The following is a 27626-nucleotide window of genomic DNA, read 5'->3' as shown; positions in this document are numbered from 1 at the left end:
CGCGGTTTCACCTATAACGCGGTAAGATTTTTTGGCTCCCCAGGACAGCGTTATATCGGGGTAGAGGTGTATATGTGAATCTATCTGGTTCTGTGTATTCCCTGAAAAGCCCCAAATTCACTAAGGAAAATGTCCCACTTTGCAACTTCCAACTAGCAGCCAACAAAACCGTTTCATGTGAAGGCTGTTCCATGTAAGACCTAGATTTGAACCCAGATCAATTATAGATAAGAGAGAACTGTTATTTCTGCAAGACTTGTAGCTCCACTCCTCTGGCATGGTTCCTAAATACATTAGCTTAAACTATAATTTAAGAGAGAACATCCTATTCCTAGAAGCAGTGATTCTTGCCATTAGGACACAGTGTTGTACACATAATTTGATGCAGGTGAAATTAAATATGAAAGCTCACCTCCCCGCACACAACAGATCTTTTTCTGCTCTGGTACCCACTCCGTAAACTTAACCCTGCAAATATTAAAATATGTACATGCTGCATACATAAGAGAATCTTCAGATTTGTTAATACTAACTTAGGTTAATTCATGTATTTTCCAGCTTTGGTACCACAGACTCTTAGTTTTCCAAACAGGGCATCAATTGGAGCTAATGGTACAGTACTTGGCACTTTGCAGGACTGAGCTCCAGATAGGGTGGTTAGTTCAGCCCTGTGCACGTGAGACTCCTCCTGTTTGCGCTTCTAATCACACTTACTGACTGATGTCCAACTACATGTCCAATTTTCTCCTTGAATTCTAGAGATATGGAACCAGCCAGTCTCTCTTAGAACAAATACTGGGTTACCCAATAGGACAGAACACCCTACAGACACTCAATGTTATTTTCCATCCTGTTTGTATCAATGGCTATGAATGTTTCTCCACATGCTTAGCTGCAATAGATCCATATTCAAGATGATCCCCCCTGTAGCCATTTCTCTAAACCGTATACATGTGAGTGCTTCACCCTACCTTAAGAGCCTTCAGACCTTTGATCTGTTTATTAGCTCCACTATGGACCTTCTCCAGAATTTGTGCAGCCCTGTAAACTGTTGACAATAACTCTTGATGAAAACCACACTTGGGAAAGACTTTTTTGTTGTTGACCTGGTCCCTCAGTTCACAGTGCACTCATATCATTTTAAACTTGCACATTGTATACTTTGGCCATTTCATTTGTCAGTGACTCACACCTTTTGAAATCTGAAATAACTTAAATTAATGCTCTGAAAAGGACTGGATATTTTTAGCCTATTACTGCTCCTTGAGAGTTTTAAATATATTGACATTCATGTAATGAAAAGGCCGTTCTTTACTAAAACTCTTGCTGTCTGTATTACATTTACACCAAAAGACACTCCAAGGAAATATCTCGGCTTTACATCAATTTTCAGAATTATCGCTTGTTTTTATATATTTTGTTTAATTTTAAGGAGAAAAGGGGCTATTTTAATGGAGCAATTATATACCCCCCCCCCCCCCACTGTTCCAGTTACAATGAGCTCAGCTGTTTCTGGCTACATGTACATGACACTGAATGGAAAGCAGACAAGGGAACAGCTTTGTTGCATCGTTACTACGCAGTCCTGGGGCGGGGCTGCTGCGGAGCCGGGGAAGCTCAGGTCCCGCCCCAAGGGACTCCCTACAGCCCGAGCCCGGCGCTGCTCCGGGCTGCCTGGATCGCCCTAGCAACTAGCTCCTCCCCCTCCCCCCGCGTGCCCCGCTGCGTGCGCTACAGGCGGCTCCACCTCCCCCTGGCGTCCCCGTCCCCTGGGCTCGGGCTCCGGCTCCGGGCCTGGCCCGAGCAGGCAGCCTCGCTCTGATGCCAAGATGGCGGCCGTTATGAGTCGGCTCTAAGTACCCTGCGCGCGGTCCGCGGCCCTTCCTCTCCGTGCCGCCTCCCCTCCCACCATACCACGTCAGCGTCACAACATGGCAGCCCCCGCGATGCTCCTACCGCTGGTGGCGGCGGGGCTGGCGCTGTGCGCGGCGCTGCTGTGGTTGCGGGGGCGGCCGGCCGGGCCGGAGGGGGCCCGAGGGCGGGTGTGCGTGGCGGTGCTGGGCGACCTGGGCCGCAGCCCCCGCATGCAGTACCACGCGCTCGCCCTGGCCCGGCACGGACACGGCGTCACCCTGCTGGGCTTCCTCAGTGAGTGAGACCGGTCCGGCCCAGCTCCCTCTCCCTGTGGGGACCCGGCCCGGCCCTTGCCCCGGGGTCACCCTGCCGGCCTTCCTGTACCGATCTGGTCCTGCCTCCCCGCCCCCTTCGGACCAGGTCCTGTCCTACGCCCGGGCACGGCGTCCCCCTTCTGGGCTTCCTCGGTGGTCCACTCCCCCTCAGCCCCAGCTTGTCCCCCCCTACTCCAGGCATGGGGTCACCCTGTGGTGGTTCATCACTGCGTGAGACCCGATCCACTCCACGCACACACCCACCTCTCCTGGCCCCGCCACTCACCCCCGGCATGGCTATGGTGTCATCCTTCTGGATTTCCTCAGTGAAACACCCAGGGACACCTTCAGTCCCAGGAGCCACATTGAACCATGCCCAGGGGTTTGGAGCCCACCTCTAAGCTGGGTCCAATGGAGGACAGGGTAGATGCCCACATGTTTAATATCGAGCCACCTAACAGCAGCCACCTGTCCCCGATTAGCCTTGCTCCATACTAAGATTCATGCCCTTGCCCCAACCTGGGGGCAGCCCACCAGGGTGGCAGTTGCCAGCCTTATACTCCAAACCTAAGCGCTTTTCAGATACTCACAGGGACATTTCTCAGCCTGCTGTGTCATTGTGATCCAAGTGTTCCCCGGGCAGGGTGATTATTGGTCCCAACATGAGTGCTGATCGCTGCTTCCTTCACTCAGATCAAAGTGCCGCCAGCTGTGTATGCTCATCTTAGTATTCTAGATGTTCTCTACTTTGAACTGGGTCAGTAACTTTAGGAATGTGTTTCATATTAAAATGGTGGTTTTTTTTCTAAATTCACCCTTACTTTACAAGTTTAATAACATGCCCTGTTATAGTAACAGTCTTGTATGTGTGTTCAATAAACATCTGGCTGTAGAACAGTTTCTTTTTCTTCCAGGCACAAAGCCACATAGTGACATTTTGTGCAATGAAAAGATACACATTGTATCTATTTCAGAACTTAAAGTATTGCAAGGTAAGTTCAATGAGTTAGATGATTTTTAGTTGTACATATGTATCAATATTTCAAATTCTATTTCTGTTCTGAAGGTATTTATCATTATTGTTCAGTTGGGAAGCCAATTCTTAGGGTCTGAGTTTAACTTCCAGAGTACAGTGGGTATCATTGCTTCTTTTAAAGAGGGAGAGAAAATTTGCACTTTCATACAAGAGTTCTTTTTTTTTTTTTTTTTTTTTTTTTTAAAGTGTTGGCACTCTTTGTGCCAGAAATCTGAATCTGGCTCAAAATTAGCATATTAGTTTATCTTACATGGAAGCTACAGACACTCATCATGTTTAACAATCTGAGCACTCACATGAAAACTTGGACAATGCCTTTAAAGTAAATTGGCCTACTTCTGAGCAAGTGGCTGGAATTACATGTTTATGCTGTGTGTATCTACTTATATGCACTATGAATTTATCTTTTTTCTAAAACAAAAGCCATGAAGTAATGTGTTAATTTTTAAAGGATACCATCACTTAAAAAAAAAACAAAGTTCCTTCTATATGTTGTTTCTAAATGAATTTCATATTTAGGGTGTGCTGTGTGAAATTTTGACAAAGATTTCTGTCATTTTACAGTTGGTCCTAAGATTTTCCAGTATATTACAAAAGTTATTGCACAGGCAATACAACTGTTCTATACAATGCTGAAGATAGATCGGCCATCTTATATTCTTCTTCAGGTATATATGTAGATATATAGTTATGTGTTTATTGTATCACACTGCAGTACATTTTTCCAGCAACATCAAAAAACATAGTGACCATTTTGGTGATAAAACTACTAGTGTGGAATGAATAGTGGAAACAAATTTGTGCAAATGTGAATTTTGATTCATATATTTGCAACCTTTGTGTTCACTTTTTTCATTAATCTTTGAGCATTCAGACTTTATTGGCACAAACACTAGCAAACTGAATTTAGTACAGATGCTTGAGTCTTTACAAAAAGCAAATTTCAATTGCATATTTGAGGGTAGAATTTGAAATCCATTCTAATGCACACAGCACAATTGTGACTTAAGCAGTCAAATATAGAATTCAAAATTATCTGTGTTAAATAATCTAATCAGAACAGAACAATACCACAATTTGTCTACTAGTGTAAATTACAAATTCTATGTTTTCTTGTAAAAATCACAATTCATATTGCGTTGATTAATACAAATGTAGTTATTCCAGTCAAATATTTACTTACACTCATTTAAAGTAAATGAATTTTAACTCTCATTATATAGTTAAGGCCTCAGTCCAGCAAACATTTAGATAAATACTTAACTTTACTCATGTGAATAGTCCTGTTGAAATCAGTTTTCTAAGTGGAATTAATGTTGGCTGCAGATGCCAAATTGAGAGCATGGAGGGGTGAAAGCTTTTATCTAGAGAACAAATACAACATGAGCGAACAGCAGTATGAACTTCACAGTGCTCCTCTTCCCCCAACAATGTGCCTCCAACTTCACTTGGAGGTACCATCTCTAGGAGTGAGAAAGTAGCTCTGTTTCCAAAACAATGATTCTGGGTGTCTGCCATTTAGAGCTAGTTTTAATGGTGGTAGTTGTGATTAGATGTATGACCACTAGGGACTGAGATTAACCAGCTCTTTTCACATACGTCACTGAGTAGTTGCTTATTCCTGTGACCAAAAGTCGTAACTCAGGGGCCGTATTTGAACCAGAGACCTAGAGATTGTTAAAAGCAGTGTCAGTCCAATCCTTTCCTTTTCTGTCAGCTAATAAGCAGTTTGTCGTTTTGTCATAATTGGCTGCTGTTTTTTTGTTTGTTTTATTTATTAAACAGAATCCTCCAGGCCTGCCTAGTATAGCTGTTACCTGGATGATTTGCCTTGTACGAAGAAGCAAACTGATCATTGATTGGCACAACTATGGTTATACTATAATGAGTCTGATCCATGGAAAAAATCACCCTATAGTACAAATTGCAAAGTGGTTTGTATAGAAGTCTTTATTTTTCTCTTACAAATCATATAGTGTTTACCGCATGCAAAAAGGTGGAAGGTAGTGGTTAGGAGACCATTGACAAAGAGATGTTTCCTTAAAGAGGCACTTTATTTTTAGGTTCAAAATTGACGTACTTTCCTTTTGGAGGTGTCCTATAGAATTAAATAGGAGATTCCTTTTCTATGGGTTTTTGGACCTTGCTACAGAACTTAATAGAAAATTCTATCCTTGTTATACCATTCTGTAAAATGGTTCCAGAAAGCTATAGAAAATGATGATATTGTTCTCTGTTAAATTTTAGAGCAATTCCTATTCCTATTATTTCTTTTACATTCTATAGGACTTTTCACAAAGGGTTAAAATGGTTATACCTTTCTGAGGAATGTCCTCCAGTAACAGCTAAATATTGTGTGTGTGTGTACGCATATACCAGTGTTCGTATGTGAAGCGTACATGCAGAGTTGTAAAAAGCCTGGTGACTTAGGCCTGGTCTGTGCTAGAAAATTAGGTTGATTTAACTGTCAGTCTCCGGTGTGAAAAATCCATGCCCCTGAGTGGTGTAGATAAGCCGACCTAGGTGCCTGTGTAGACAGCACTAGGTTGATGGAAGAATTCTTCTGTCAACCTAGCTATCACCTCTCTCGGAGGTGGATTACCTACGCCAATGGGAGAATCCTTCCCATCAGCATAGATAGTATCTACACTGAAGCACTACTTCAGTGTGCTGCGCTGTTGTAGCATTTTAAGTGTAGACAAACCTTAAGAGACCTAATTATTTCTGAACCTGAGTGTCATCCATTGGACTCTAATGAGCTGCAACCATGCTTCTGAGATGCATGAGCTGCACATAAATAAAGTCAGTAGTAATCTGGGTCTCTTTAGATGGGTTAGAGTCATAACATGATGGTGTATGTGGCTGTATTAATTCCTTATAAGTTCAATATCTCAAATTTGAATATATTCTGCGTCTTGCCTTGTTTGTTATGACTAGGTTATGCTAAACATTTTTTCTTTATATTATAATTGCTTTCTGATTTGCTTGTTGGTTCTGTATTGCTGATTTGCCCAGTAACCCATCTTTCAAGGTTATGGTAGTAGGTCTCTTTTGTTGAATTTAGTTCAGGCCTTTGGTTTCTCTGGGCCTCAAAGGGGGTAGCATGTACTCTACTGTATCTTGAATGTTGGCTCTATATACAGGGCTCTTTAATGGAGCAATATCAACATAGACATAATTTACCTGTTAGGAGGCAAGTGAGAAATGAATACTGCAAGATACAGCTCCTGATAATTTTAGGCAAAATTGTTTAATTATATTAATGTTCATTCCAAAGATTAGGCATTGGTGAGAAACTGGTATTCAGTGTCACAATCTTATTAGTTGGGAATGACGTTTGGTTTATAACTGAAGTTTAATTTCTGTCAGGTATGAAAAGCTTTTTGGACGTCTATCTGACTACAACTTTTGTGTGACTAATGCAATGAAAGAAGATCTACAAATGAATTGTAATATCAAGTAAGTCAAAGGCCTTACACAAATGATTGTATACAGATTTTCACTTAGATGAGGATATATAGCTAGCTAGCCCTAATGATTTTGGATTCATAGAAGTCTTACTGTATAATCAGGAATCCAAGAAGCTTCTTTCTGACTCAGAACTAATACTTGGAAAAGCATATTCATCGTGAAAGTATTGTTCCACCCAGTGATTCTGGTACTAGGAGGCCAAGAAATATAGGGTTGGTAGACGTACATGTCACCAAACTTTTCTTACCCGTTTGTTGTTTACTTTGTAAAACCTCTCAATAGTTCCACAAAACTTAAATAAAAATGAATATTTATCGCTCCTCTATAATTCCCTCTCAAAGAAAGTCTGAGATGCCATTTGAATTAAATGTTAGTGACAGCTAGAGGGGGGATAGCTGGGGCTTTTGGCAGCCACATAGGCACGGAAGCAAGCATGAGGTGATTGAGTTTTTTGGTAATGGTGGTAGTGAAGGATGAATCTTATATTGAAATTTGAGCATTGGCGGAAATTGGAATTCCCAACTTCAGTAAGCCTTAATATCAATACATTGTGGAGTCATTGTTTTAGACGCAGGCCCAGGGAGACATTATTGCATCAATTTACCATTATTTTACATTTTAAGTTTTTCTTTTGTGATCATAAGGGCTGGGGAATTTTTCAAAATTAAAGCTTAGATTCTTGGTCACAGTTATAAGGCAAGTTAAAAAGACAATTATACTGCACTTTATATGGCTATATTATGTGTGTCATGTATGCATTATGGATGAGTCCCTATTTGTAGGATTTGCTCCACTATGCCAAGCCTAGTTCTACCTTATGCCATGTGAATAAGCAGTAGTCGTGCCAAATCTGTAATATTTTTAATTGGTGTAGTTTAGTCTTCTAGATCTTGTGAGGGCACTAGCCAGAAGGGCAAATGCAGCCTTATGGCTTTGTACAAAAGCAGCTCTTATTTTTAATGCAGAGGAGGGCAGCCTGGGGAGGTTTCAGCACTTGGACATTCTGTCCTGAGGAGTACCTTTGCATCTGAATCAAGAGCTAAGTTGGCTTGCTGAGGCCCAAAATGAGCGAGGCTAAAATCTGTTCTGTGCAAACTAGGATTGACCTTCCATCTCCCGATCACTTGCCAGGGCACCCCTTGATGTCACAAAATACAGAGCATCCTCCTGCTTTAAATATTTTCGGAATGTGACACTCCCTGAGATTTCTTAAATGATATACTGTACTTCCTGCTTAGAAATAATTTTTGTATGATGAAGAAGCTAGGGTTTGTCTCTGCTACAGCATGTGTGAGAGCTCCCTGGATAAGCACATGGTACTCCTGGGGGGATTCTGTGCCCATGCGGGGGGCAGAATTCATATGGCCCACATTTTTGTGTGTTCCCCGCGCAGAAAAACGCAAAAAAACCAAACTGCCGGGGGACAAGTGCCTCTTCCCCAGCAGCCCAGGCAGCGCATCTGTTCCAGCGTGCCTGGAGCAGCCTCAGAGACTGGGAGGGGGGCTGGGCGTGCCTGTGTGTCTGTGTGATCACCATCGGGGGGGCTGGGCATACGTGTGCGCCAACAAGAGAGAGAGAGAGACACACTCTGTCCCTTTTTGCGACTGCTGCTCTCTGGCATGTAAGGGTTGGGCTTTTTATTATGCATGAGGCAGGCTAGAGCAGCGTTTTTCAAATGCGGCCACCGTGGTCTTTTCTTGCAGTCACAGCCTCCTGGGCTGTGATTAGGCAGGGGGAGGGGTTATTGGCAAAGCAGTGGCTCCTCCACTGGGGCTGCCTGCAGGGGTTGGTCCCTACTCCCTTCCGAAGCCACAAACTGTAGGAGCAGGCAACCCAGAGGTGGTGTGGCTTGGGCTTCAGGCTTTTGCCCTGGGGTGGTGGGCGCCAGGCTCTGGCCATGCGGTGGTGGGCTCTGTCCCCCAACCGCAGGGTTTTGGGTGCCATCCCTGGACTCACCACCTACCATCACCTCGACCCCCGCTGCCTCTGGCCCACCTGCCTCCTTACCCACCTCCTCATCCAGAGCTTAATTTGTTTCCCAGCATGCCAGGGCTGAGTAACTCTGCTGTGAACAGTGATATTAAACAAATATACAAAGATCACTTTTCACATAGCAGACTTAATAACTAGCAATCTAAAAAAAAATCAAAACATGCAAAGCACTTTATTTTTGTTTCTATTCTGTCCAGTAAAGAATAGAGACAACTGTACATTATTGTTATTATTGAGTCTGCAAAAAAACCCTACATAAATAAATTACAATGATATGGACAAGTATATATGTGCATATTTATTTGTTTTTCCTAAAGTTAATTAAGTATTTTAGGAAAAATTCTCAGAGCGGCCACCAGCAAGAGTTGGTGGCCACACTCTGAGGCCACCAAAAATTATGTTGTGAGAAGCCCTGGGCTAGAGGCACAAATAAAGCAGCCTGCCTGAGTTAATTTATCTCATTCACTGAGGCACAAATGTAGCACCCTGACTGTGTAGAAAAGTTGTTAAAGTTGCTGTTGATGGTTAATCGATCTCGTTCTCTGAGGCAGAAATGTAGCACAATGCCTATTGTTCCTATTGTTAGTTAACTGTTCCCATTCTCAGTCAATTCTCCCAGGAGCATTAAAACCAGTGAAAGTTTTAAGGCCCCTACATTGCCAGACTGATGTAAAGGAGTTTTCTTATAAATGACAGTAAGGGGATCCTCAGCTAGGAAGGTCTATGTGCTTTCTCACTTTTTTCCTGTGCCAAAGTGGCACAATGGGGTTAGATTACAGCTCATGATTTATTTTACTTACCCATTAAAAAAAAAAAAAAAAGCCTTTGAGGGCAAATAAAACATTTACCAAGCAGTCAATAAAATGTCAGGAGAATCAGAACCAAGCACTTCCCAAAGTACCCAGCCAGGTCCAGGACAATGCTTAGCAAAACTGTGTGACTTCCATGTGTGGAAGTCTGAGCAATTTAAAATGACATTCTACTTTTTTTTTTTTGGCAGTTTGGTGTTCTGTAATGTAATTTAAATGAAAATCCAGGATTATAACTGGAATGCGGGGTATTAGTTACCAAGTGTTTGTAACTTAACTTTCATGTGTTTAGGAAATGCTGAATAGTTATTGTGACTTTTTTTTCTGTATTGTAGTTTAAATAAATTACCAAAACCATTGAAACTGGTGTGATTATATTGCATTATTTTGACAAATAAAATATGCAGAATTTTGAATTTTTTGGCACAGAATCCCCCCAGGAGTAACATGGGACTTTTTTTTAAAGTTCACCTTGAAAAGCATAAAAAAATTAAATAGATCTTTTTCCTTCTTGATAGATCAAGGCCCCAATCCTGCAGATACAGGCATGTGTTTAACTTTATGCATGGTTACATTGAAGTCAAGACTATGCAGCTGCTTAACTGTTTACAGCTTTGGGGCACTGTTGTGCTCTTTTGTACATCCTTAGGGTGGCAGAAATGCCCAACATTATAGCTCTTCTATTCCAAAAAGCTTTTAAAATATAAAGAGTTTTCAGAATCAGAGCATTAATTATTTTGTTTTATTGATGCTTTTAATTGCCTTATATATATATTTTTTTATTTGACTAATGAATTTCTTTCACCACAGAGCAATAACCCTCTATGACAAGCCAGCTTCTTTTTTTAAGGAAACACCATTAGAACTCCAGCATAAATTGTACATGAAACTTGCCAAAGACTATGCTCCATTTAAAAGAGGGTATGTATAAGTAACAGATGCAGTGACAGTCTTTATTAACTGAACTAAGACAGGCCAGCCCACTTAGTTTAGAAACTGAGTATATGCTTCTTGCTTGTGACTCTTCTTCCCTGTTAACTGACTGCAGCTCATCTTGTTGATGTGATTCCAAGTGCATGTGGAGTGGAAATGGGGTGTTTTTAAGGTGTCAAATACCAAATAATTTTATCCAAAAGTCACTACACGTTTATAGTCCAGAGAAACAAAAACTGATAGGCCAAATCTAAATAATTGTTTTTCTTAATGTAGATCCAAAGATGTGACCCCCTCCCACTATTTTAGTCACATGAGATTCTTAGCATGCCTTGGGGACACCACAATTAAAAACAAGCAAGATACTCACAATTTAGTTTTGACTATTTAAAAAAAAAAAAAAGGAAAACAACACAAATAAGCAGTAAATAATGGTTACTTCAGTCAGTCTGTACATCTCTCTGTGGAGAGCTTTCATCAGAGATTATACTCTGGAGGGTCGGTCCTCCCTCTTGGGGGCACTCTTCTCTACATAATTTGAGACCGAAGTGTATTATTTTCCAAAATCAGTAGTGAGTCCTGTCTTAGTGTACATTGGTAACTAAAACAATTTATAGATGTGCAAGTGAATTTCATTTAAGGGTTGATTAATCCTGTTTGGTTTATTATGGATAACCTAAACAGTTTATAAATGGGCAGAGGTAAATGATCTTAACTGAGTCCTATGAAAAGGAAGAAAATATTTAACTCATTTACTTAAAAAAAGCTATTCAACAGTTTCTCAAATGAGAAGGCAGTGTTTCGTATAAACCCATCAACTCACTGCAAGGACTGGTCTTGAGGTAGGCAAACTAATGAATATTAGGAATCTGAATGTCAAAAATAAATCCCACTATTTCTCTCTCTTTGTCAAGGTTATCTGTTGTCTCCTCCCTAGGTGTATACAGTCTGAACAATCTGGTGTTAATACCTTAAGCTACAATAACCTTTAAATAGTGCATTGAAATAATATAAGAAAAATTTAAATCTAATCCTTTGGCAGTGCTTTTGCAAACATTATCTCACCAGTGATGCTGAAGTCTTTGTGATGTCATCATGTTGCAGAAACAATGCTAGACTGGAAGGTTACTTCTTGATGTTGCATTATGGCTTCTTTGCCTTATTGCTGCTATTTGCTTGCTTGAAAGAGCTGAGATGAACAGGCTGAGATGAATGTGCCAAATTGGTATCTCAGTTCAGAAAGATGTATACTCTTGTCCTTCCATAGTCCCACTGAAGGTAGAAGATGCACCTCTTTCAGGGGAGTGGCAGGATCCAAATATTAGCTGTTATCACACTTTCATTGGCTCAACACCTTCATGGGATGACATTGGTAAAATCTTCAGCTCCTGAATATGCCGTCTGCTAATACATATGCAACAGCATTGTAAATCTTCAACTTCATGATCCTATTATTTTGTTTGTGGTGGGAAATTTTCAGTGTGTCTCTAAAGGTGGGGTCTTAATTCTTTCTTTTTAGTTCATCTTCTGAGATCTCTCTAATTCTATCAGGGTTTAATAAGAGATGAATTTCTGTTTCAGATGAGTCCAAACACTCCTCCTTTCTACATAAGCCTTTTACCTTTAAAATAGTCTTTTTAAACTTAAGTGATTTTTAGAGTATTTAGACTCAAATAGCTCTCAAAGAAAGCATTGTTTCTTCATAACAATCCTTGGAGATGTGTTTCTTGTCTTTGATTTGTTAAGGAAGTTAACTAATTTCCCAATTAGTATAGATACAAGAAGCCACTTGAATATAAGGTATGTTACATTAGTGACCAGTTAGAGCAATGTCATTTGATTCCATGTTGATACATAAAACATATCACTATTCACATAACAATGGCATCAGAAAGCTAGTACATTAGATGCTTGCAACTAGATACAAAATATTAGTGAATAAACACAGCAAAAGGAGCTTATGCCATCTTAAGCATTTAAGAAACAAACAAAGGTCTTCACCTTTAGTGGAAACACAGGATTAGAAGTAACTAAAACATTTCCTAACTATACATGTTTTCCTTAGAGTAAAATGAATGAAGACCCTAGAGTGCCTATAAAAGAAATAATTTTCAATAAGAATATTTCTAGAATTTTTGCTGTGGGTTTAAAACTGAGGTTTTTCCTCAAAAGGAAGAGAGAGAAGTGGGAGTTAGAGAGGCTCTTGGCTTAGCTTTTGTGGCCTGGATAAAGCAGATGATACACGTCTCCTTGAAATCCTAGACCGGGGTGGCCAACCTGAGCCTGAGAAGGAGCCAGAATTTACCAATGTACATTGCCAAAGAGGCACGGTAATACTTCAACAGCCCCCCATCAGCTCCTCCCTTCCCCCCCGCTCCCAGCGCCTCCCACCCACTGGCAACCCTGCCGATCAGCACCTCTCCCTCCTTCCCCGCACCTCCCGATCAGCTGTTTCATGGCATGCAGGAGGCCGCAGGGGGGAGAGGGGAGAAGCGAGAGTATTGCAGGCTCAGGGGAGGGGGTGGGAAGGGGTGGAGTGGGGGCAGGGCCTGTGGCAGAGTCAGGGGTTGAGCAGTGAACACCCCCTGGCACATTGGAAAGTTGGCACCTGTAGCTCCAGCCCCGGAGTCAGTGCCTATACAAGGAGCCGCATATTAACTTCTGAAGAGCCACATGTGGCTCCGGAGCCACAGACACCCCTGTCCTAGACAAAGAATATCTTCATAGGAGGTGAGAGGAGAGGGTGGGTGTTCTGCTCTTTGAGAAGACACTCCTTTTGGAAGTTTGTCTTTTTAACCAAGTGGTTCCCAAGATTGCAGTCTACAGCAGATTCACCCATAATTTGCAATTGAAAATTCCTACCAAACACACTATGCAACACAAAAATCACAACAACAAATATTCAGATCTTTCTAGCATATCACACACACAAAATTATATAGAGTAAGTACTAAAGCAAAATAAAAATCGTCATGCTGTTCCAGCATCTGAAATTGCACCTGTAGGTGATAAGCACAGATTTATGGACAAGGAAGCAGTATTCTCCTTGAAGCTTTTTGTACCCGTCCATTATTGTAGGAAAGCAAGGATTTCCCAGGAATTTCTTTAATTAGCCTGAATATTTCATTTACTAAAATATACAACCAAAACCATAAGCATGTGAGCTATTATTCTCCAAGCACCGTGTGTACAAAGATAATTGGAAATATCTCCCAAAATTCAGCAAAGGCAGGTTTGTAATAAGTTATAGGTTTATTTAATGCTAAGTTATTATAATAAAACAATTTTGCATCAATTTGGAGTTTAATCCCTCACATGGTGTACTAATCCTTGTAGCAATACCGTCTTTCTTGGAGATGGTATGAAGATTCAGGGATTCCTGACCTTCTGTATTCCTCCATCTCGGGGCAAAAATGGCTCTTCTGTTTCATAGTTGCTTTCAGTGAGAGATCTGTTTACTTAGGTTTCACTCATCTGGTGAATACACATGAGCCTCTGTGGCTTGAAGTATGGACTTTGATATAAGGCCCCTAAATAGATATGGGGAAGCTAGACTGAGGCTAATGCGAGTCTTGGTGTAAAAAGCTCACAGACAAAGCTGCTGAAGCATCCCTTGCTAGAAAATCAAAAGAAAGAAATTTGGAAATTGTCAAATTCCCAGTGAGCTAAATATCGTGTACTGGGTGCCTCAGAGAGAGGGACCTCATTCATATAAATTTTAGATTTTTCAAAATCATGAACTAATATTAAAAAGGTTTCTTCTCCAGCAGTTTGTGGGATGTCTGCCATAGTAAATATCATAGAGACAAGGCGGGTGAGATATTATCTTTTGTTGGACCAACTTCTGTAACTGGTTAAAAGATAAAAAACGAAGGGTAGGAATTAAATGGTCAGTTTTCAGAATGGAGAGAGTTAAATAGTGGTGTCCCCCAAGGGTCTGTACTGGGCCCAGTCCTAGTCAATATATTCATAAATAATGTGGAAAAAGGGTTAAGCAGTGAGGTGGCAAAATTTGCAGATGATACAAAATTACTCAAGATAGTTAAGTCCCAGGCAGACTGCAAAGAGCTACAAAAGGATCTCTCAAACCTGAGTAACCGGGCACCAAAATGGCAGATGAAATTCAATGTTGATAAATGCAAAGTAATTCACATTGGAAAACATAATCCCAACTATACATACAAAATGATGGGGTCTAAATTGGCTTTTACCACTCAAGAAAGCATTCTTGGCGTCATTGTGGATAGTTCTCTGAAAACATCCACTCAGTGTACAGTGGCAGTCAAAAAAGCAAACAGAATGTTGGGAACCATTAAGAAAGGGATAGATAATAAGACAGAAAATATCATATTGTCTCTATATAAATCCATGGTACGCCCACATCTCGAATACTGCGTGGAGATGTGGTCGCCCCATCTCAAAAAAGATATATTGGAATTGGAAAAGGTTCAGAAAAGGGCAACAAAAATGATTAGGGGTATGGAACGGCTTCTGTATGAGGAGTGATTAATAAGACTGTGACTTTTCAGCTTGGAAAAGAGACGAATAAGGGGGGATCCGATAGTCATAAAATAGTACCAAATGGTATGAATGGATACGATAGTCATAAAAGCATGACTGGTGTAGAGAAAGTAAATAAGGAAGTGTTATTTACTCCACATAACAGAAGAGCTAGATGTCACCAAATGAAATTAATAGGCAGCAGGTTTAAAACAAAAGGAAGTATTTTTTCACACAATGCACAGTCAACCTGTGGAACTCCTTGCTAGAGGATGTTGTGAGGGCCAAGACTATCCCAGGGTTCAAAAAAGAACTAGATAAGTTCATGGAGGTTAGGTCCATCAATGGCTATTAGCCAAGATGGACAGGGATGGTGTCCCTAGCTTCTGTTTGCCAGGAGGTGGGAATGGGCGATAGGGGATGGATCACTTGATTACGTGTTCTGTTCGTTCCCTCTGGGGCACCTGGCATTCGCCGCTATTGGAAGACAGGATACTGGGCTAGATGGACCTTTGGTCTGAACCAGTATGGCCATTCTTGTGTTTTTATGTAGCTGAGAGAGGGAAGCTTTTCAGCCATAAAGATATTCCTGAAGAAGAGCTCTGTTTGGCTTGAAAGTGTCTCTCTCACCTAACAAAGTTGGTCCAATAAAAGATATTACCTCACCACCTTGTCTCTCCAATATCCAGGGAGTGACATGGCTACAGCTATATTGCATATAATAAATATCATGGCAGACAACGACTGTACCATGAGAAATGGCTTAAAAAATCCTCAGGACAGTCAGTCCAGCTTCTTTGTTAAAATCCTTAGTGCAGAATGAATTGACTCCATGTATGTTTGAATGAATGCACTATAGACCATCATCTTCAAGGTAAATCAAGTATATAGTGGACAATTGGAAGGCACGCTAAACACTCTTCACAAATTGCCAAGGGAACACCCTCGGAAGTAGTATAGCTAGGATATCTGTGACAGCTAGGAAAAGAATCATCTGAGTCACATGATCATGATACCCAGATGTTCACCAGCAAAATGAATGAGCCCCCAGAGGTGTTGAATGACAAATTTGGAACCAGAATGTTGTGAAATTCATATCATTTGGTACAGTATTTGATTATATCCATGCACATCCTTACATAGTATATCTTGGAATTAATAATTGTGCTCTTTAAATCCTGTTTACACAGAACAGACTCCATATATCCAGATGTTGAGAAATCTGCATTTACAGAACTAGACATCAGAAATGGAAATGTGACACAAGTCAAAGAAAGACCAGCTCTTCTAATTAGCAGCACCAGTTGGACAGGTCTTGAATCAAATTGGTGTTTATTGTTAATATTCCTTTATAATACCTTTACATTAAACAGTTGATAAAAATTAGAGCTGTACCTCCCTCCCCCATGCATAAACTTTGCTCTGATACAGGACATTACAACCAGCAAAAACAAAGTCGTATACATTTCTTTGATTAACAGGAAGAATTTGCAGCTCAGCTGTATGGACTATCTCAGTGTCTACATATGAGGACCATAATCCATTGAAATTTTTAGTTTAATTATGGAGTTATAAGGTAAATGTTGAGCTCCATGAATGATTAGAGAAACAAGTCCTACCATCATCTAACATTAGAAGTACATTAAATGTGCATGCATGGTGCTCTAGAATGGCTCTAATAAGTTAAAATGTTTTGTCTTTCATTTCCTGGTACATTTATTACATATTTATGCACTAAGATTATTTTGTTTATGAAAAGGTCTAAAGCTGGAACAAAATCTGCTGTATTGTAGTTGAGAATGGAAGTGTGCATCTTTTTGAATTAGAATTAATTGGGCAATAATGTCTAATAAAATTGACAATGAAATGTCATGCTTCTGAGATGCTGATTGGCTTTAGTATTTGTGTAATTGTTGGAAAAGTTTCCATTCAAATGGAGCAAGTAGGAACAATATGAGAGTTATAGGCTTTTGTTTATTACATTTATAGTACCTATCGTAGTAAAAGCACATTGTATATTTAGTCACTTCAGTGAAGATGAGGAAAGTCATGATTGCTATCTTTTCAAGAGAATAAGGCATTACAGCTAAAAATGCTATGAGTGTCACTAATAAACCTTTCTTTTTCAGAGGATGAAGATTTTTCTATTCTTTTAAAAGCTTTAGAAGGTAAGTATCAAGGAGTTTCCTTTGGTTATTTAAAGAGTCTTCTTATGGATGTATTCTCAACAATTACTAAGGGCTTCTTCAAAGAACAGTGCCTTCATGTCCAAATGAAAATTCAAATGCATTTAAGGACCAGAGTAGTTTGTCTCAGTGTGGGAGTAAAAAAAAAAAAAAAAGCTTAATATCATAGTGACATGCAGGATACAATTAAAACCTTTGTCATTAGGAAATATATTTCTAACCACTTGATAAAGTGGGTTACAGCTTTACTTTGTGCACATCTTGTAGTGGTGTGGCCGCTTACTGAGCTCCTTCTTGTGGCCAGGGGTGCCTTTGCAGTGCCCTGTGAATAATTTCTCTCTCAAAGGTTCCTTACACAGACAGGTCTGGGTTTATTCACAGAAAATCATTTAAAGCCCCAAACTGAAGTCCCCTAAACAGACATTTCCTTTCTACTCCCAGGCCTCCTTGGCGGGAGAGCTTTTGTAAGAGCTCCTTTGAGCTACTTCCTTTAAGTATCAGACATGTTTCAGAGAGGGCTAGGTGATTCCTTGTGAAGACAAAAAGAATGAGGAGTACTTTTGGCACCTAGAGACTGACAAATTTATTTGGGCATAAGCTTTCGTGGGCTAAAACCCACTTTGTTGGATGCATGCAGTGGAAAATACAGTAGAAATATATTTCCCTAGCTTGCCCAGGGTCTCTCCTGCCTTAGCAGACTGTTCCTAACCCTTCCTGGCTGGAGTCTTAGTCCCAAATCCCAGGACTCTGCTGGAGCCTGCCCAGTCCTAGCAGTCTCTGTTCTCCCTGAGCACCTCCCCTTCAGTGCAGCCATTGCTGCCCTTTATTGGGAATTACCTGATGTAAGATTCAATGGGTGAGTGGTTAAGGTGCTTGACTACAGGTCTGAAGGTTATGGGTTCAAATTACACTTCATCTCCCACTGAAAGGCCATCTCCTGTTTACTCAGATGTAAAATGTTTACCTGTTCCATCAGGTTAGGGCTGTCAAAGGCAGTTGGACATGATAGTGGCCATATCACTCCCTTGTATACCCTTGGCTGTGAAACTGGCATACCTTAACCACATCAGCCCAATAAGCCATTGATTTGGGGGAACTTTGGCTCATGTGGGGCTCATCCTGTAATCATTGTTGACTTAGATCCAAGCTCTGCAGCTAATGAGGCAAACCCCCCGTTACACAACATGTACACACACACACTCTTTCAAATACCTATTGAAATGATTTCAAGAAAGATGGGAACCTGCATTAAGCAATTTGGGTAATCTATGTCTGGGTTTTTGAATTTAACAAGAAACAGCTAGTAGTGGTCACAGGGTAATGTGGAGTTGCTGTGGATTTTATGAACTGTACATTTAAAAGCATAATGTCCATATAGTATATGTATATAGTATAAAAAGGAAATATGTCAACATATATTTAAAAAAAATCTCTTAAGAAATCAGTTTTAAATTATTTTTGTAAAATGAAAACTCTTGCTCCGCCTTTGAAATCCATGGGATTATCTGTATGGAGGGGGGAAAGCAAAATTTGACCCAGCAGTGTTGTGGGTGGCAAACACCTATGACTACACCTCACAGACCGTTTCCTTTAAGTATCAGACATGTTTCAGAGAGGGCTAGGTGATTCCTTGTGAAGACAAAAAGAATGAGGAGTACTTTTGGCACCTAGAGACTGACAAATTTATTTGGGCATAAGCTTTCGTGGGCTAAAACCCACTTTGTTGGATGCATGCAGTGGAAAATACAGTAGGAAGATATATATACACAGAAACATGAAAAAATGGGTGTTGCCTTACTAACTATAACGAGACTAATCAATTAAGGTGGGCTATTATCAGCAGGAGAAAAAAAACTTTTGTAGTGATAATCAGGATGGCCCATTTCAAACAGTTGACAAGAAGGTGTGAGTAACCGTACGGGGAAAATTAGCATGGGGAAATAGTTTTTACTTTGTGTAATGACCCATCCACTCCCAGTCTTTATTCAAGCCTAATTTAATGGTGTCCAGTTTGCAAATTAATTCCAGTTCTGCAGTTTCTCGTTGGAGTCTGTTTTTGAAGTTTTTTTTGTTGGAGAATTGCGACTTTTGGGTCTGTAATTGAGTGACCAGGGAGGTTGAAGTGTTCTCCGACTGGTTTTTGAATGTTATAATTCTTGACGTCTGATTTGTGTCCATTTATACTTTTGTGTAGAGACTGTCCAGTTTGGCCAATGTACATGGCAGAGGGGCATTGCTGGCACATGATGGCATATATCACATTGGTAGATGTGCAGGTGAACGAGCCTCTGATGGTGTGGCTGATGTGATTAGGTCCTATGATGGTGTCCCTGGAATAGATATGTGGACAGAGTTTGCAGTGGGCTTTGTTGCAAGGATAGGTTCCTGGGTTAGTGTTTTTGTTGTGTGGTTGCTGGTGAGTATTTGCTTCAGGTTGGGGGGCTGTCTGTAAGCGAGGACTGGCCTGTCTCCCAAGATCTGTGAGAGTGAGGGATCGTCCTTCAGGATAGGTTGTAGATCCTTGATGATGCGCTGGAGAGGTTTTAGTTGGGGGCTGAATGTGACGGCTAGTGGCATTCTGTTACTTTCTTTGTTGGGCCTGTCCTGGAGTAGGTGACTTCTGGATATTCTTCTGGCTCTGTCAATCTGTTTCTTCACTTCAGCAGGTGAGTATTGTAGTTTTAAGAACACTTGATAGAGATCTTGTAGGTGTTAGTCTCTGTCTGAGGGATTGGAGCAAATGAGGTTGTATTTTAGAGCTTGGCTGTAGACAATGGATCATGTGATGTGATCTGGATGAAACCTCAGCCTGGACCAGTCCACAGAAGAGATCCATTTCCTGGACACTACAGTGCTAATAAGCGATGGTCACATAAACACCACCCTATACAGGAAACCTGACCGCTATACTTACCTACATGCCTCCAGCTTTCATCCAGATCACATCACACGATCCATTGTCTACAGCCAAGCTCTAAGATACAACCGCATTTGCTCCAATCCCTCAGACAGAGACAAACACCAATAAGATCTCTATCAAGCGTTCTTAAAACTACAATACCCAACTGCTGAAGTAAAGAAACAGATAGCCCACCTTAATTGATTAGTCTTGTTAGAATTGGTATGGCGACACCCATTTTTTCATGTTCTCTGTGTATATATATCTTCCTACTGTATTTTCCACTGCATGCATCCAATGAAGTGGGTTTTAGCCCACAAAAGCTTATGCCCAAATAAATTTGTTAGTCTCTAAAGTGTCACAAGTACTCCTCGTTCTTTTTGCTGATACAGACTAACAAAGCTACCACTCTGAAACCTGTGTCCTTGTGAAGAATTACTACTTTCCATTATGGCTGTTACAAGAGGCCCAAATTAGGATCAAGGTCCCCAATGTGAATTTCCACGTTTGCTAGTTTGCCTGAAGTTTTTTTAAACTATTTACTTGAAATAGAGTTCTCATTTGTACATCAAAATTATTCTTAAATTAGGGTACGTGTATCTAGATACACACAAAATAACTTTCTGTTCTGCAGATTATGAAGAGTATGTCAATGATGGAATCAAGCTTCCTTCTTTAGTATGTGTGATAACAGGTACCACTTTTACATGATAATTTTCTGTTCCCTTTCAGTGCTGATGCTAGAGGATTAATTTTTATCATCCCATTATATTGACTCTTACATTGATATTTTTTTTTTTTGGTCTTTCTGAAGTAACAAAAAAAATTGAATAGTTGTTTGGCACTAATTTACCAGATCAATGGTTGGAGCAAAAAGCAAACCAATGGTGGCATGTTGGGCATTTTAAAATAAAAGATATGCCCCAGCATATGAATCTAGCCATTTTATTGTACTCTGTAATTCCTTTGGATGTATTTTCAGAATTTGAGTACTGAAGAAATGCTGGTAAAACATCTTAAAATGTGGTTTAAATGGTATTTGGCCTATTGCTAAGTAGGGAGGAATTTGGCTAGTACTTGGAAAGGAGACCTACCTGTTGAATTTGAGGATTTTGCAAAATGATATAGATGGTTCAAAAAATGGTATTCTTTCCTCCTAGTACTAAACTAATAACTTAGCATGATGCTAAAAGGGCACTGTGCTGCTGGAGGGTGCCATCTTTCAGTTGATTTGTATCTGATAACATTGTATCTACGATATAGCATTATATCTCATGATTGCTCTCAGAAGACCCAGTCGGATTCACTGTCATCATGCTAGGCCCTGTATGAACACTGATGAATGATGCAGCCTCTTCTTCTAATACCTTAGAATCTAGGAAGACAAATGAGATTTGCTCTATATCCCTAGACTTTAATGTGCGGACAAACACCCACTTTGGGTGTTCACAGCAAAAACACTAATATATATTGTGTGTTTGTTTTCCATTTAAAAGGTAAAGGGCCTCTAAAAAAGCACTACAACAGACTGATAGACAAAATGCATTTTAAACACATCCAGATCTGTACACCGTGGCTAGAAGCTGAGGATTACCCTGTTCTACTTGGTAAATAATGGATTACAGTTGCTGAAAAAAGCTTTAAAGACTCAAGAACAATGTGTGAGGCTTAAGCAAAGGCTATGGATAGCTGTTGATAATTTTGGGCAGGGATGGCATGATATTTATCAGAGATGGTTTTTACCAGGTAAAATCATGGTTTTTAGTGCCTCGGGAAAAATGAGTTAGTCCCAGTTTAAGGCATTTTCTATTTTTAAAACTGTTTAGTTAATGACACCACTTTATACTTAGTTTTAGTTACATATTCCAATTGTGGTTATGTAAGGCAGTAGATTTGTAGATTAATGTAGGGTTGTACAAATACAAAGTAAAACTAAAATGGGCATAATATTAATATATGTAATTATAATGCAGTACTGAACATTGGCATGTCTACATTTTGGTTTGGTATTTTCTCAAGGAAGTTATACATGTTATGACTCATTTTTTCAATATTATATAAACAAGTTGAAAACATTTGATTATATGAAAACAACAATGCAGAGTTGTAGACTTGAAGCATTAAGCAATCAGAAGCATGCAGAGTTGCAGACCAACGGGCCAGGTCCATTTGGCCATGCAGCATCCTGTAGCTCAAGTCCAACTTTGATGTAGTGGATAGGCCAAGCCTATTCCTTGACTTTGAATGGATGTATCCAAAGTTTGAAAAGATTCATTCTGTATTTGCTGAACTTGCTGGTCCCTGATGCAATTATTCTTCCCAGTTTCCTGGTTTAAACTTGGTTTAAGTTGGTATTTACCAGTGCCTTGTCCTAAACTAGTTTTTCCTGGGAAATTGCCAACCCTGATTTTGGACGCTAGATATACGAATACCACAGTAAAATTAAATTGCTTGTTAAGAACAAAATATATAACTGTAGCTTGTGCCTTTTGTTATGGCTGAGAAATTGTTTAATTTTTGAAACTGCACTGTTTTCCCTCCTATTTTGGTAATTAGGTGTAGAATTCCATCTTGAAGGTTTGCCAATAGCTCTCTATTTAAAAAGCCTCTGTTTGCCCCCTTCTGTTCTTCTAGGTAGGCTAAAATATAGTGGGTTGGTCTCTGTTCAATGTATTCTCAAGTTCTGTTAAGTAAATAACACTGGAGAGTTTCTAGCTGAGCTGTTGAAGGTAACTGATGAGATTAGGAAATAGAATGTTCATACTCCCTTAGCATTTTAGAGAAATGAAGCTCGATAAAATACTGGTAAAATACAAGTTCTGCCTAATTTCAGCCCCTCAGGTCAGGCACTGTCAATTTATTTGGCTTGTATGTCTGTGGTGGTTTGTAAGTAATGAATATTCATCTCTGTAAACTTGGATTCTGTAAATTATCTATGTATTGTAAAGGCATTTGGATTGGAAGAGTCCTTTAGTGGGTCATTTAGTCCATCCCCTGAATTGTGGCAGGATTGATTTAATTAATTCTTTACCATTTCAAATAGATACGGGTAGATTAAGTGTATAATATCTGTTAGTTTTTTAATTTCTCTTCTCCCCTTATTTTAATATCAATTAGTTATGTTTCTAAATCTCAGCTGCTCTGAAAAATACAAAAATTATATGGCTTTTACTTACTGACATTCTGACATAAATGATATTCCAAGTAGTTATGTTCTAATGGCACCAAAGAAGACATCGTTACATCAAAAATTGTTAATGTTTACAAAATTGTATGTTTAGACAATAATCTTTAGAGTTAATCACTTTCAAAATAAACTTTTTAAAAAGTCAGTTTTGTTTCTTTTATAATTCGTAGGCTCAGCAGATCTGGGTGTCTGTCTCCACAAATCATCTAGTGGTTTGGATCTGCCTATGAAGGTGGTGGATATGTTTGGCTGTTGTTTACCTGTATGTGCAGTACATTTCCAGTGGTAAGAGCTTGCTTACTTTGACATAGCTTAAAATAACTCAAATAGATATTTTAAAACAAATATATAGTTTGCTACAAAATCACAATGTAACAATTTCTGCTGATATTGAATTGATTCCTAGTTACACCACAGTAATACGTTTGCTTTAATTTGATAAAGGTAAATAAAATTATTAAAACTAACTTATGACTTCTAGAGGTCATTTTAAAAATTAACACTTTTTTTGTGTGTGTGTGCACGCGTGCGCAAAAGTTAGGGCATTAACTGCAGTGTCCTAACCAGAATGCCTTAAAAACAACCATCCTGTAATCCCAATTGGAAATTGTACTCTTCTTCATATCCTGTTCTAAACTACTGGATTTGTTTCGATATACTGTTTGAGAGATGCTTCATTCCACTCTGGGATTGTCTAAACCTCAGTGATGGATGAAGTGGTTACTGTATCTATAGTTTATAAAGTACTTGTAATCCTTTGGGAGAAATATGGCTTTCATAATGTAAAGATACTTTGTCTTGTGCTGTAGCGTTGGTGGTGACAGCAGCACAGAATACTCTGTGATAGCTTTGTTCATGACTGTAATATATAATGAAGACTCTTTTCTTTTGTGTGTGATCTTTTAATAGGATCAGTTTAATAAGCCCGTAAAATACACTAGCTTTCAGTATGATCGTGGTATCTTCAGGTGAAAAATGCACATTTCAAATTTTAAAGAGTTCCACTTTAAAAAAAAAAAAAAAAAACATCCTTGAAGAAAATCGCTGCACTATGTTATAGACTGCTGCTATTTAATCTATCCTGCTTCCTGGGCCAATTCAGAGGAGAATCAAATCTGCTGTAATTTAGCCATTTTTCCAGCCATCTCGGTGTGTAATGTATAACTTAGACTCTCACCCAGCTATCAAGTTACAATGTGTAATTTTACACAATTTTACACATCACCTGGAAATTCGACTTACTGAGTCTAAAGAAGTCCAAGGTGGTGTAATTTGTATGCTAATGGGGTGGAACAGAGGGGTTAAAATGTAAATCAGCTGATAGGAGGATGCAAATTAAAGTAAATCACCCTTGCTGTAAATTATACTCTAGTATGTAAGCTACATGTTGGTAAATGTGTGTGTCTAGTGCAATGTAAGGGAGACTCAGAAAGTATAATTGAATCTATTATATGTGAAGGGGTTGAAAGATGATGTATATTATTCTGTCTTAGGTTCCCTTGGATTCATTTAGACTCCATGACTGTGAAAGACCTGTCTTTCAAAAGGGTTACATACAATAGAGTACTGCAGACTGGTCATTATGGAAATGAATGGCTTCAGTTACAATGGGCTAACAAAGTATAGACTCAGACTTTAAGGTCAGAAGGGACCGTTATGATTGTCTAGTCTGAACTCCTGCACAACGCAGGCCACAAAATCTCACCCGCCCACTCCTGTAAAGTCCTCAAATCATGGTTTAAAGACTTCAAGATGCAGAGAATCCTCCAGCAAGTGACCCGTGCCCCACGCTGCAGACCCGTGCCCCACGTAAACCCCCAGGACCTCTGCCAATCAGCTAACCCCTGAGCATGTGGGCAAGACTCACCAGCCAGACACCCAGGAAATAATTCTCTGTAGTAACTCAGATCCCATCCCATCACAGGCCATTGGGCATATTTACCGCTAATAGTCAAAGATCAATTAATTGCCAAAATTAGGCTATCCCATTATACCATCCCCTCCATAAACTTGTCAAGCTTAGTCTTGAAACCAGATATGTCTTTTGCCCCCACTGCTCCCCTTGGAAGGCTGTTCCAGAACTTCACTTCTCTGATGGTTAGAAACGTTGGTCTAATTTCAAGTCTAAACTTCCTGATGGCCAGTTTATATCCATTTGTTCTTGTGTCCACATTGGTACTGAGCTTAAATATTTCCTCTCCCTCCCTGGTATTTATCCCTCTGATATATTTATAGAGAGCAATCATACCTCCCCTCAGTTTTGCTCCTCTTTCCACTGGGTACAGCTTCCCTTCCATCTGGGAATGCTCCAGCCCCTGCTATCCCAGTCCTGTCCTCCAGGGCTCAACCACTGCACACCTCGCAGTGCTGTCTCAGGGCTTGTCTTCACTATGGGGGTAAGTCAATCTAAGTTATGCTACTCCAGCTATGTGAATAATGTAGCTGGAGTCGACATAGCTTAGGTCGACTTACCCGAGTGTCTTCCTTATGCTGTGTCGACGGGAGATGCTCTCCTGTTGACTTACCTTAATCTTCTTGGGGAGCTGGGGTACCAGGGTCGACCAGAAAGCGCTCTGCCATCAATTTAGCGGGTCTTCACTAGACCCACTACATCAACCCCCATTGTATTGATTGCAGCAGCATCAATCTCCCCATAGTGAAGACCAGCCCTCACGCTTCTTGTGGCAGATTCTAGCAGCCTTCACCTCATACACCCCTGAGAAGCTCTAGCAGGCTTCTCCACAATCTGCAGCCAGCAGGGGAGGCTGCTTTGCTGGTAGCATGAAAGGTGGGCTGCACTGCTTGGATTCCTCCTTGCACTGCTCTCACTTAGGATCCTGCTTCAATTACAAGCCCCACTCTTTCTGCACAATAATGGCGGGGATCACAAACTTGTACATTAGTCTGTGCTGGCAGACGAAATAACATGTCGCCACTGTATCCTTTTTATTCCTTCCCAAGAGTGGGAATTTCTCAGTACAGTTTGCTAATACACTTTGTATAGCAGCAGTTCTGGACAGGCTTATGCCTCGGAAGGAGGACTAATCTGTTTCAGTCATTTGCAGCTTATACCCCAATGCAAGAAATGGAATTCATGTTGAGAGATCCAGGATCTTAACAACATGGGGCTTGTAATAGGGTTTACAAACCCCGTACTGAGCATAGGTAGAAGAGATGAGTCTTCCCTCCTCACAGGCAACCAGACTGACCACACCCCAGCACAGCTGCCAAAACCACCATCATAGAGGCATGTACCCACAGCGGGGACCAATAAGGAAAACAAGCCCAGCTATAATGGAAGGAGAACAGAGAGATAGGGAGGCAGAAAGGCCTGGGATAGTGGAGGGACAACAGCCCCATGCCATGCTGCCTCTAAGAAACTGACAAGAGAAGACTGCAAGTCCTGGAGTTTAAGGGCTGATTGACTCATTTTAGGTTAAGTTGATGGACTGGGCTGATTTGATTTGAATAGAGGGAGACCAATTAGGAGAAAGCTAGGACCTCTAGAGAGACTGTCCCTAGAGTATTTGATAGGGCTACAGTACATAAACAATCTCTGCAAGTATTTAAGTGGAGAAGCCTTTTATGTTGTTCTCACATTTCCTTCACTGGTTTTGTTCACAGTTTACATGAACTTGTGAAACATGATGAAAACGGCTTGATATTTAGGGACTCGAATGAACTTGCAGAACAGCTGAAGGTAAAGATATTAGAGGCCCAAGTCATTTTTGTTTCCTTTTTCTTTATGGTTAATGGAAAGGTTTGGCTTTTGCTCATTTGGAGTGAGTAGATTATAGATCCGGTTGTCATGTTTTTCTCTTCCTCTGTCTTCTCTCATTGATTACTTTTGGGCAGTGATGCTTGTTTGTTTGTTTATTTATTTATTTATTTTTATAAACTGTTAATACTCAATACTATTCAGTGTTGACTAATAATTATGCTTTGTGGATTTAACTTTAAAATATGCATTGTAAGAGGAATTCCCTGCCTATAGTTATAGATTTTATTGGCCACATCTGTTTGTGTATGAATTTAAAGCAAGAAAGCACATTTTAGATATTTTATCATCTTGCAATACCTAGAGGTCTAGAAGGAAGAGTCCACTTTACTGCTCCTCTCTTAATAATCTGCCCATTAAAGTTGGGAGGGGCAGAAGATGCTTGAAGTGTGATATTTAACTTCTTCTCTGTTATTTCTTTAACCTTGCAGATGCTCTTATTGGAATTTCCTACAGGTGAAAGTAAACTTTATCTGTTCAGAAGAAATCTTCGGGCATCCAAACAGCTGCGGTGGGATGAGAGCTGGGAACAAACTGTGCTTCCTGTGTTTAGGAACAATTAATGATTTCCAAAAAATGGACAAAAGAATTTGTACATATGATTTTCACATTCCCAAGTTTGGTTATACATGATGGAAATGGTGAATAAAACCTTTATATTTGGTCT

General features: G+C 40.1%; 1 protein-coding gene across 1 annotated transcript; it reads left to right on the top strand.

Moving 5' to 3' along the window:
* Positions 1-1946: 1946 nt before the first annotated feature.
* On the top strand, positions 1947-27626 carry ALG1 (ALG1 chitobiosyldiphosphodolichol beta-mannosyltransferase). The gene is made up of 14 exons (XM_065412017.1): positions 1947-2148; positions 2836-2925; positions 3083-3160; positions 3769-3872; positions 4990-5138; positions 6574-6663; positions 10287-10397; positions 16100-16221; positions 17039-17077; positions 20629-20688; positions 21491-21601; positions 23352-23466; positions 26806-26881; positions 27391-27626. The coding sequence occupies exons 1-14, from the start codon at positions 1947-1949 to the stop codon at positions 27520-27522; spliced, it is 1479 nt and encodes a 492-aa protein (XP_065268089.1). The 3' UTR covers positions 27523-27626.

This window comes from Emys orbicularis, chromosome 10 (genome assembly GCF_028017835.1).
Source record: "Emys orbicularis isolate rEmyOrb1 chromosome 10, rEmyOrb1.hap1, whole genome shotgun sequence".
NCBI classification, from domain to species: Eukaryota; Metazoa; Chordata; order Testudines; family Emydidae; genus Emys; species Emys orbicularis.
Note: the sequence above shows the minus strand (reverse complement) of the source record. Positions and strands in the feature narration are given on the sequence as shown.